The sequence below is a fragment of the Brassica napus genome, chromosome C3 (genome assembly GCF_020379485.1).
Source record: "Brassica napus cultivar Da-Ae chromosome C3, Da-Ae, whole genome shotgun sequence".
NCBI lineage: Eukaryota > Viridiplantae > Streptophyta > Magnoliopsida > Brassicales > Brassicaceae > Brassica > Brassica napus.
Window position 1 is genome coordinate 10,886,423 of NC_063446.1, and position 12,500 is coordinate 10,898,922.

The window sequence follows — 12,500 nt, forward strand, 5'->3', positions numbered from 1 at the left end:
AAAATACCAAAACATCAGAAGCATAGCCCTTTTTTCAAAAAAAAAAAAAAAACATCAGAAGCATATATATTTAGACTATTCATTTCAACCACTATGTAGGCTAACATGTAACCATTCTATTGCTTAAGAGAGATTTTTTTCATGGTAGATGACACTGGGAAACATAAACTTACTAGTCAGATGACATTATAAAGAGTGTGTTCGATTACTTTACTAAGTAAATGCAGTTATTAAACTGTTGCGTGACTGACAAGTAATTGGTAAAGGATCAAAGAGGTGATGATTCTTATAATTACTTAAAAAGAACGCAAAAACGGTATTGTGATTCAACTTACACAAGCGTTGGTTTCTTCTCTCTTTACTTTCTTGCCTTTGTTGTGATTCAAAGACATAAACACTCTTGAAGAGAGAACACGTTTAATGTCTTACATTGTTAATATTTTTCTCATTTCATTTCTCAACATCCAACACACAATTCTTATAGTAGTTTCTCTTTACTACGTATTACAGACACACACGTTAACAACTACAACGTTAAACCTTACCTCTAATAACCACTCCTAATATCTAGCGAGCTAGACTTTTTCACTCTTCCTTGTTGGCTTAACTAAACTGACTAGATTTTACTTCTTTTTTTAAAAAATTTATTCTTTGTGACCAAAGTTACAACTCAACTCCTCTTTAGCTTCTTTGTTGGCTCTTACTTCTTCTTCATCTTGACTTGCACTTCAAGCTTTCTTCTTCTTCTTCTACTACTTTTGCTTCTTTTTCTCTTGAACACTACCATTTTTTCTTTGTAGGTTTTAGTCAAATGATAGTGCTCAAGACACTGTTCCCAGTTACAAGGAAGAGAAAAGTGAGAACTGAGCTCCAATTCTATCTGAGCTCGGAGTAATATGTTCGTTGCTGCTCTCTTCTGTCGATCTTCCCACTCTTCTTCTCTGATCATTCAGAGAAACATTCTGCGTAGATTTCTCCAGAGATTTCTATATCGTCTCCATGTTCGATGCCTTCATCTTCTTCACTCCCTTAGTGAGAAAGAAACAAAAAAGGAAAATTTTGATGAGCATATTTTTGAGTGATGTTGAAAACAGAGTAAGGGTCACGCGCCATGAGGGGGAAGCGCGTTGGAGATTCTTTGAGTAGAAAAAAAAAAGAGAATGCGGAACTGTAAAACTGTTAGGACACAGAGGCTCGCACTTTGTCTTACTTTGTTAGTTACGGCACACACGCGCGGGATAGGTACAGAATAAAATCAATCTTGAGAAAATGTTAAAGTGACAAACAAACCTGAGGCCTTTTGTTTGTTTGAAAAAAGAGACAATTTTGGGAGGGAATTGTGATAAGAGGAATATGATCACAAAAAGGGAATTGTGGTATCCAATTCTGCTCATGGAACCTCAACCAGATTCCAAAATCAAGACATTGATATCCAGAGATAAAAGCAAAATAAAAATCTTCAAGTTTTACCATTCGCTTACACATTATAAAAACCCAAAAATATCAAATGAATGTAACTGCGAAATCCAGAAAGCACCTAGCAAGTCTTTGTGTGACAAACTGATCATGTCTTCACAAGACCTTCCAATCATGTGCGTTGGAGATTTTAGTTTTAGGAAAGAACGTGACAGCTTCTGCGGTTGCATCCTCATCAACAAACCCAAACACACAAAACCGTTATGAAACCAATGATGTTGTGAATCCTTCTGCTTTCACTGAAATTCTGTTACACTCACTTATTGAGACAAAAAATTTTGTAACATTTTTTGTGCAAATTAGAATTTCTTGAAACCGTGAAAGTCAGTTTTGAAGCAAACAACAATACTGAGTTCTTGCAAACTAATTTCATGACTCTCCTCTCCCTCTAGACAAGTTAATCGATTAACTAGCACAATGATGTGTCTCACATGACTTATGATCCATGTTCTAGAATGCGGACGTTTAGCCGACTAGGCGCTCGGCGTTGAATCTCGCCTCGATTTTAGCCAAATCGGTATAATTAATTGGAGAACCAATTAAACGCTTTGAAAACCGATTTATTCAGCTAAATTTTGGACTCTGGTGACAAATGATTGGGCCCTGGTACATGCCCAGTTGTCTGAGATGAGTGGAGACTTCTCCTTGTATTTATAGTGGGCTGAAGACTCTTCTTAGAATAAAATTAGTCGGTGTCGTACAAATGCAGTTGGTTTTTTTTTTTAAATTACTGACTCGCCGCAGTTTGAAAGAAAAGAAAAGTTGCACTGCAGAAGAATCGAACCATACACCTCTGGCCGCAAGTTATGACTCTCGTAGCACTGGCCTACATTGTTTCTTTGTCTAACTTTCACATGTATATATATATCTTTATATATTTGTAATTAAAAATAATAAAAACTAGTCCCGCGTATACCCCAATTAATCTTCAATTTTTCGATAACTCGTTAGGTCCGGAGTCACCGTCCGACTAGCGCCTAGCATAGTTCCTAACGAGACTATCATCGGTAGATGAGATATGCGAAAGTACATACCTCGTTGATGGCCAACATATGTTCATTATTCTGCTTGCATATGTCCTTTATTCTTCTTAACCTTCTTCAGCTTCCTCAAGAAATACATATTTAAGATTGCAAATTTATTGTTAAGACATCAAGTTGATAACTTAGCAACCAAAAGAAAATGAGAAAAAAAACAGAAGAGAGTTGGAATAAGTTACTAAACAGAACTTGTACTTGGCACGGATCTCGTTAGTGGCCCATAGGTTCATAAGGTAAATCTTGGGTAGCACATCACTCATGATCATACCAACTCAAGGTACATGTACAGAAGAGGTTCAAAATGTCGCATCAACACACACATGCGCGCGTCATCATCATCAGTCATCGTCATACATCATCATTCTCTGACAATCCTTTACCTTTTGGTACTAAGCTGAAACTTCGCATTTGAAGTGTTGTTTGTCTAGTGATGGGATGGGCTAGTTTCCCTTAAAACTTCTCCTCTTTGGACATGTTTCATAGCTTTACTTGCTTTTACTGATTAAGAGATACAGACGCTTTACCATTGATATATCTTGAGATCTTTAGGAAGTGTGTTGTCGCCAGAACTGCAAAGCACTCTTGCCATTTAAGGAAAGATAATTCAAGCCTATCAAGGCCGTTAAGCAAGTCTTCAGTGAGAAGATGGGGTACCTGTGGCTTCTTCCTCTGCATATATCACATCATGGCTTTTAAGATCCAACTGAAATGAAAGAAACCAACCAAGAAGATGAGGTTCACAATGGTAGTTATTATGCGTGACATGTAAGTTTTCTGTTTTGAAACATGAAACAAAGTAAGATAAAGAGACACAAAGTATGTATTTCCAGTTATGTTCAGTTAGTCAGAGTCGCAAACACAGAGTGTAACTTTTGTTTGTAGGAAGAAGGAAGCTTACATGTACAATAGGTCAATTGTGTAGTCAACGTCTTATATCTAACGTTTTATATCTCTAACAAACCAAAGTGAAAGATACAGTACATAGTGCTAGATTTTGCAAAATTTTGTTTAGTAGATTTGTATGATGTATGTCTTCTCTTTTGTCATGTAGAAGTCCAGATTTGGTTCTTGGCTATGTCGTTTACAAAAGAAATGACTGAAGCAGAAGCAAAGACACACAACTTCTCATGATTAAGTGTTGAACTAGAATATAAATCAATCACAATGTAATGACAAGTATGGAAACAAGGTAAAGAGTTTTTTTCAAAGCAAGAAACAAATACTCAAGTTTGATGAATACAAAACCTAAAATATTGATATCGGATCAATAGAAAATCCAAAACAGCAGGTTACATAACTTCATCAAGATACAAGCCCCAAACAAAAACATGTGAACCTTTTACATGAAAAGGTTGGGTTTGGAAGCCTTGTAAGTGGTCTTGAGCTTCCTGCTTGGTGGTCTCACCTTACGGAACACCAATGGGAACTTGATTTTACTGTTGTGAAACTGTTTGGTGCTCTCCCTCTTGCAGAGTTTGGCAGGGACAGTTGCAGTCTTAATGATCTGGATGCAAGGGAACCTGACACGGTGTCGGGATGCCATCTCAGTGTACATCTGCTCAACGGCTCCGTTCAAGGTAGTGTCACGGTACTCCTTGTACATGTTGTGGTATCCAGTTCTGCTCTGGTACCTCAACCAGATTCCGAAGTTCTTGATGTTTGTTGGGTTCTTCTCAAAGATCTAGAATACAAACACAAGACCGAACATGAGCTTTGTTTCCAGTAAACGCAATTACGTTAGGCACAAGTTACTCGATTCACTACATTTCCTAAACACAATGATGTGTCAATCGTAACTACAGAATTTGACAGCGAAATTACCATTCAGTATAACATAAGCAACGAGGAGGTAATGAAAAATTAAGAACCTGAGTTTTGTTTCAAACAATCATGTACTAAACCCAATTACTTGCTGGACAAGTTACTCGATTCACTACATTTCCTAACACAATGTAGATGAGCAATGAGAAAGTATATACCTCGTTAATGGCGAGCATCTGACCATTACTCTTCTTGACCTTCTTCAGCTTCCTCAAGAAGTACCTAATCAAGATCACAAGCATAAAGTTAACACATCCAGTTGATAACTCAACAACTAAAATAAAAAACAGGAGAGAGAGAGAGAGAGTACTAACCAGAACTTGGACTTGGCACGAACCTCGTTGGTGGCCCAGAGCTTCATCCTGTAAATCTTGGGTTGAACATCCTTCTCTGTCGGGAGAGCTCTTCCGACAACCTGGTACTGGTGAAACTGCCAAGGAAAAAGACAGAAGACAGAGATCAGATTGGCCTAAGAAAGCAACATTGGAGACGTTATGACATAGAGAGAATGGGTGAAACACAGAGAGAGAGAGAGAGAGAGAGAGAGCTAACCCTGAAAGCAACCATTTTCGTCTCGAGGGGGGGGACAGTGCGGAAGAAACCTCAAGAGATATAAGCGGCTAGGAATCTTGCTTTTTTATATATGAGCGTATTCTAAAACCCTAGTAGTAAAAACTGGATCATTAAGCCCAATGGGCCGATAGTTATAGAACATGTCTACAGCCCCACTGAGTTTTGGTTATTTCCTCGTTCACGGTTTATTATTTTTCACGTTGAATATGTTTTTTCGATAGTTTTGTGATTTGTATGAACTTAAACATAATACAGAAAGAATCATTTATATTCATCAGGTGGCGACATTTGGATTGTTGAAAACGTAGCCTATTGGTCAAATCCAAAATCATCACTGAGACTTTTGTTGGAGTGATTAGGCCTTGCCATATTCGGCCTTCGTATTCGTGTCTTTCAAATCCTACATATTTAGACCCATGTCACCCAACTAGATACTGTACTTAGAAAATTTTGGTTTGGATTCAGATCCGTTCCTTTTTTTCTTTTGAATTAGTTCAGGTGTATAACTAAAATACATATACTTTTGGTGCTTAGGATCCGAAAAAACCAAAGTACTTGAATCCATAAATATTTAGTCTAAATTTGTCATATTTATCTAAATTTTTACAAAACAACTAAAATAAATTATTAATAATTAAAAACATTTTTAAACTCTAAATTTGTCATTTATACTTTTATATTATTTCTCATAACAAACAAAATACATTGAAAATGTCAGTATAACTACTTACAAGTATTTTTTAAGTCTTTTATATCTCTTATATAATAATAGAGAAACATTTTAAAAGTTGTAACATGTCGTTTGTAATAATTATAAAAGAGTCTTGTTGAGTTGTCACTTAATTAAGATGTCAATTAATCTTACGTGACATCTTAAGAATCAATTAAAAATGTTGGTCTAAAATTCAATTATTAGGAAACATTATATTAAACCAAAATATCAGAAGTGTGTATTCTTTCCATAAATAAAAGTTACGGAGTTACCTAATATGATTAACATATATATATATATATATATATATGATAATTAATGATTATGAATAATAACGATTTGATAATATTTTTTGCATTTTCCTCATTTTTTAATTTTATATTATTAAAAAAATTAAAAATCACAACAATATAATAAAAAATTGGATTTTTTTCTTATATATTATATTTTGAATTTTTTTAAACGACTTTAAATTACAAAAAATGTTAAAAATCCCTTTGAAAATTCTGGGATCAACGGCTTCATTTTTTTGTTATAAAAATATACAAATGATCATACAATCGCATTAATATGATTTTTATTTAATAGATATTCACATTAAATAATATATATTTATATTGTTTAAATTAAACTATGCACCATTTAAAATTACATAAATATGTTAATTTTGAAATTTGCAATGAAAGAGTATTGAGACATTAATATTTTAATTTTAAAATTTGCATAAAAAAATACCGCATCGAAAATTTTGAGATTAATGGTTTAAATGTTTTTTTGTTACATCAAATATACAAATGCTAATAAATCCATATGAATAGGAAGTCTCAATAATAAATATTTATATTAAAATATAATATATATATATATGTCAATATCTTTGAAATATAATTATATACCATATAAAATAAATAAAATGATTATTTTGATATATTTACCATAAATATATTGTAAGTAAACAATATATATATAGTTTTGATTTATGTGATTACTATAATCTCCCTATAATCTCCTATATATATTAATTGGGAAACAATTGATTACTCTAGCAAGTGTAAGATTTTATTAATTAATATTGTTCGAAAATCTTACAAGAGATAGATACAACTACGGTTTATTTATAAGTTATTGAAATCACCTAGCGAGAATATGGATTGCACAACAAATTTGTTTTCCTAACCTTAACCCCCTTTCTATTCGTCACAACACCGACAGAGAATATTTGGAAGTGTCGATTGACAATCTGAAATGGTAACATTTTAAGTTCAGCCCATTGTTTTGTTTAAATGGACCTAAACAGTTTTCAATGATTAACTAAATAGGTCACGCATATAGTAAAATGTGTTTTGGTTTAAAAATTATTGCATACCCAAAAAAATACGAATCATCATCATTTTCGTTTAAAATTTTGTCACAATAAAAATATAGGGTTGGGAAAAAAATCTAAATACAAAAAACGAATCAAGGCCGATCGAAAAAATAGTACTGAGCTTTAACCAAAATTGGTTAGATATCTGATTGGGTTCAAACTTTTGGTATCTAGAGAACCGGAACCGAATGCGATCCTATACAAATATTTATAAGTACATGCTTAAAATTGCTAAGCGATACTTATAATACCTAAAATACTTAAAATATCTATTGATTTTCTATCCAAATATTTAAGCTAAACCAATTTTTATGTTAAGTTTAACTATTTTGGCATATATTATTCAAATTTATATGTTATATGTTATATGTTATTTTTATTTTTAGATTTTGAAAAATTTAAAGTATATATGAACTTTAATTTTTGTAAAATAATTTAAATAGGTTATATGAACCCAAACCCGAACCAAACCCGCAAAGATCCAAACCGAACCAAACCCTCACAGATCCGAATCGAACCAAATGGTACTCAAATGTCCACTTCTAATCAAATGTAAAAAAAGTTATTGATAACAAAATGTATATTGTTTATAATATTTAAGTTCAAAAACAAACTCACCTTGCTTAGGGCCCGTATTATCATCTAGTATATATATATTAGCACCTCAACAAAGTAAAACACGATACATAAGTGTGGGTAGAAACTAAATGTGTAATAAAATATTATTTTAATATATATATATATATATATATATATATATACATATATGTGTGTGCATATTAATTTAAAATAAAATTATAATATCTAATTAATAAAAATTATATTTTGTAATAAGATATTTTGGCAATTCGCAGTACAAAGTATGTAAAATCATATTTTGAAAGCTAATCAATATAATTTATTTTTAAAATCAAATTAATTATTCTGCAGTGACATATTTTATTTGTCTTCGAATACAGTAACATGGAAAAAGATTAAATAAATATGTATATTTAGTAATTATTAGTTGTATGTTTTTTAAAGTAAATTTATATTATAATAAATCAGCATTTTTCATTGTTTAAATTAATTACTTCAAGAGAAATGTATAAAATAAAAAAGTTAGTAACCTATGACTATAATGGTGAATAACTACGAATGTATAAACAGTTGATCAAATTTGGGTATTATTATCATTATTATTATTATAATTATTATTAAAAAAACTGATCTATGCTACTCCACATATATACTTATTCCGGTTTTTAAAAAGTGTCATTTTTATATATTTATCGAAAATTAAAAAAAAATTATAATAGACTATACCTTTATTTAATGTACAATTATTTAAATGAAATAATTTAAATAAAATGATATTAGTTATTCAAAAAAGAAAAATAGATTTAATGTATAAAATTAATTGAAAATTTAAAATAATATTTGTTTTGAAACAAAAAAAAAAACTAAAGTGACACTTTTAAAAATTAGAGGGAGAATATGTAAAAATAGTGTCACAAAGTTTGGGCTTGTAACGGCTAAGATCCTTGAAAAAAGGTGAGCATTCAACCATATAGCAATATGGTGAGAGACATGAAAATCTATTTGCTCTACTCATTAAACATCATAGTCATAGATCCATTGTACAAAGCGAAAAGGTTGTTTTCTGCAAACTACGTACACACTCGGAATCAGGGCGAAACTTTTAACATATTATTAGAGAGATTTTAACGAGTATATAATAAAATAAAATAAAAAAGCACAAACTCATGAAACTAATGGAAAAACTAAAAAAAAAAAAAATCAATGTGTGCACATTTTTTTTATGTGTCACCGCGGAAAAATAGATTCTATATAGTGCGTAGGATGACATGCTTAGTCCAATAATCCTATAATTATTAGGGAACATTATATTAAACCAAAATATCAGAATTATGTATTCTTTCATAAATAAAAGCTGGGGAGTTGCATAATATGATTAACATATATATATGATAATTAATGATTATTATGAATAATAACGATTTCATAAAAAATTTTGCATTTTCCTCATTTTTTCATTTTATATTATTAAAAGAAATTGAACAATCACATTAAACATAGAAATAAAAATTTGAATTTTTTTCTTATATATTATATTTTGATTTTTTTTTAAACGGCTTTAAATTACAAAAAATGTTAAAAATCCCTTTGAATTTTTTTTATCAACGGCTTAATTTTTTTGTTATAACAAGATACAAATGATCATACAATCGTATTAATATGCTTTTTTATTTAATGGATATTCACATTAAATAATATATATTTATTTTGTTTAAATTAAACTATGCACCATTTAAATTACATAAACATGTTAATTGTGAAATTTCCAATGAAAGAGTATTGAGACATTAATATTTTAATTTTTGAAATTTGCATCAAAAAATACCACATCAAAATTTTTGAGATTAATGGTTTAAATTTGTTTGTTACATCAAATATACAAATGCTAATAAAACCATATGAATAGGAAATCTCAATAATAAATATTTATTTTAAAATATACTATATATTTATGTCAATATCTTTTAAGTTGTCCAAAATACTTGGAAATATATACAAATATTTATAAGTACATGCTTAAAATAGCTAAACGATACTTATAATACCTAAAATACTTAAAATATCTATTGATTTTCTATCCAAATATTTAAGCTAAACCAATTTTATGTTAAGTTTAAGTATTTTGGCATATATTATTAAAATTTATATGTTATATGTTATTTTTATTTTTAGATTTTGAAAAATTTAAAGTATATATGAACTTTAATTTTTATAAAAAAAAATAAATAGGTTATACGAGCCCAAACCTGAACCAAACCCACAGATATCCAAACCGGACCAAACCCTCAAGGATCCGAATCGAACCAAATGGTACTCGAATGTCCACTTCTAATCAAATGTAAAAAAAAGTTATTGATAACAAAATGTATATTGTTTATAATATTTAAGTACAATATATAATTTTTTAAAATTACCTTGCTTAGGGCCGGATTATCATCTAGTGTATATATATTAGCACCTCAACAAAGTAAAACACGATACATAAGTGTGGGCAGAAAGTAAATGTATAATAAAATATTATTTTAACATATATATATATATATATATATATATGTGTGCATATTAATTTAAAATAAAATTAAAATATCTAATTATTAAAATTATATTTTGTAATAAGATATGTTGGAAATTCTTAGTACAAAGTAAATCAATTATACATAGTTAATTCAATGTAAAATCATATTTTGAAAGCTAATCAATATAATTTATTTTGAAAATCAAATTAATTATTCTGCAGTGACATATTTTATTTGTCTTCAAATACAGTAACACAAAAAAAAAAGATTAAAACAAATATGTATATTTAGTAATTATTAGTTGTAGGTTTTTGGAAGTAAATTTATGTTATAATAAATCAGCTATTTTTCATTGTAATTAATAACTTCATGAGAAATGTATAAAATAAAAAAGTTAGCAGCCTATGGGCTATGGCTATAATGGTGTGAATAAGTACGAATGTATAAATAGTTGATCAAATTTGGGTATTGTTATCATTATTATTATTATTATTATTATTATTATTATTAAAGACTGATCTATGCTACTCCACAGAAATACTTATTTCGGTTTTTAAAAAGTGTCACTTTTATTTATTTCACGAAAATTTTAAAAAATTATAATAGACTATACCTTTAGTGAAATGAAATAATTTAAATAAAATGATATTAGTTATTCAAAAAATAAAATAGATTTAATTTATAAAATTAATTGAAAATGTAGAATAATATTTGTTTTGAAACAAAAAAAAAAAACTAAAGTGACACTTTTAAAAATTAGAGGGAGAATATGTAAAAATAGTATCACGAAGTTTGGGCTTGAAACGGCTAAGACCATCCACAACGGGATATGTTAAAGGAATCCTTAGCGCAAATCCTTAGGTTTGTTTTAATAAAATATTATTAATTATCTTAATTGAACTAAGGATTGGTCCGTCGAGAAAGATATTAAGGATCAAGTCCTTGTGTACGTGTCACCGCTTGAGTGGGTCGGTCTCAGTTTAGGGTTTGGCTTGGGTAAAAAAAAAATCATTCTCGACCGAAGGAGAAAAAAAAAAGAGCTCTCGAAAGAAAGGCGACATCGCGGCGATCTCTCTCCCTCGGCTTGACCAAGGTAAATCCAAGCCTTAAAGTTGTAGATTTCTCGATTAAGATCAGTTTCCATCTTGTTTGTTGTCTAAAAAGGGCTGGGTTATGTAGTTTCGATCGATTTGGGAAAAGTTTTAAAATTAGGGTTTCAAAACTATTTGGGGAAAAATCGATTTCTGGATTCTTTGCTTTTGTAGATATAGTTTCGAAACAATTTTGGTTTCAATTGGAAGCAAATCTTCTCTTTATTTCCTATACGGTTAAAAATTCCATTTTTTGTTTCAATCGATTAACGGTTTCAAAACCTTTTATTTTTTGAATCGAAACCTGTTCTTATTGATTTGTCATTTTTAATGTTTGCAATCGATTACAACGAGATTGTGTTATCTTAGGTTTATTTGTGTTCGATTTCAATCTGTTCTTATTGATTTGTCATATTTGTTCTTATAAAAAATGATAATATTGGTTCCATGATAATATTATCATTTAACTTAGTCGGATATAACTTGCATCCTTGGTCGTTGGTTTCGTTGGTTGATGATGATTTTTGTTCTTTAACTCTGATTTGTCATATTTGTTAGGTTTATTTGTGTTCGATTTCAATCTGTTCTTATTGATTTGTCATATTTGTTCTTATAAAAAATGATAATATTGGTTCCATGATAATATTATCATTTAACTTAGTCGGATATAACTTGCATCCTTGGTCGTTGGTTTCGTTGGTTGATGATGATTTTTGTTCTTTAACTCTGTTCTTACTCGTTGCTTGCGTTGGTTTGATGATGATTATTGTTTTTTAACCATGTTCTTACATCATTTCTTTCAGGTAAACGAATATGGGACAAGATTACAGTTACAGCCAGCCATCTTCATCATCAAACTTTGTAGACATAACCTCCCTCCTTGAAGCAGAAGGTCAGATGTACGCGGATGAAGCTGAGAGTAGCTACATCATTTCTCTCGTTTGGTCTTTAGCTATGTATCACCTTCTCTTTGTTTCCTCTTTATCAAAACTTGACTTATGTTCTTGTGTTTTCTCGGAGATGTTGTAAGATGTTGCTACCATGATCTTCTAAAGATCACAAAACCTGACTGATCTCTTGTAATATTTGTGTGTAAGAAGTTCTTCTCTTGATTATCTTTGTATCAATAATAAGACTTGCTAGAATGTTATAGTAAAAAGGATGTTCTCTTGATTCTCTTTGTATCAATATTAAGACTTGCTGATTATCTTTGTATAAATAATAAGACTTGCTAGAATGTTATAGTAAAAAGGATGTTCTCTTTATTCTCTTTGTATCAATATTAAGACTTGCTAGAATGTTATTGTAAAAAGGATGTTCTCTTGA

At 30.0% G+C, this 12,500-nt stretch overlaps 1 protein-coding gene and 1 long non-coding RNA gene across 2 annotated transcripts; one reads left to right on the forward strand and one right to left on the reverse strand.

Annotated features, from left to right (window-relative positions):
- Positions 1–3,697: 3,697 nt before the first annotated feature.
- On the reverse strand, positions 3,698–4,993 carry LOC106402524 (60S ribosomal protein L18a-2-like). Its single transcript, XM_048752479.1, has 4 exons — positions 4,890–4,993; positions 4,652–4,767; positions 4,496–4,559; positions 3,698–4,197 (listed from the first exon to the last, which is right to left on the reverse strand). The coding sequence occupies exons 1-4, from the start codon at positions 4,902–4,904 to the stop codon at positions 3,856–3,858; spliced, it is 537 nt and encodes a 178-aa protein (XP_048608436.1). The 5' UTR covers positions 4,905–4,993; the 3' UTR covers positions 3,698–3,855.
- Positions 4,994–10,392: 5,399 nt separating this feature from the next.
- LOC125584265 lies at positions 10,393–12,333 on the forward strand. The gene is made up of 2 exons (XR_007321241.1): positions 10,393–11,176; positions 11,978–12,333. It is a non-coding gene; the product is annotated as an uncharacterized LOC125584265 (long non-coding RNA).
- Positions 12,334–12,500: the final 167 nt, after the last annotated feature.

Excerpts from the sequence above, each read along its gene's own strand:
- LOC106402524 (XM_048752479.1), bottom strand. Across the intron at positions 4,560-4,651 it reads CGTGCCAAGTCCAAGTTCTG|GTACTTCTTGAGGAAGCTGA; the intron begins GTTAGTACTCTC and ends GATCTTGATTAG. Across the intron at positions 4,198-4,495 it reads AGATGCTCGCCATTAACGAG|ATCTTTGAGAAGAACCCAAC; the intron begins GTATATACTTTC and ends TTTGTATTCTAG.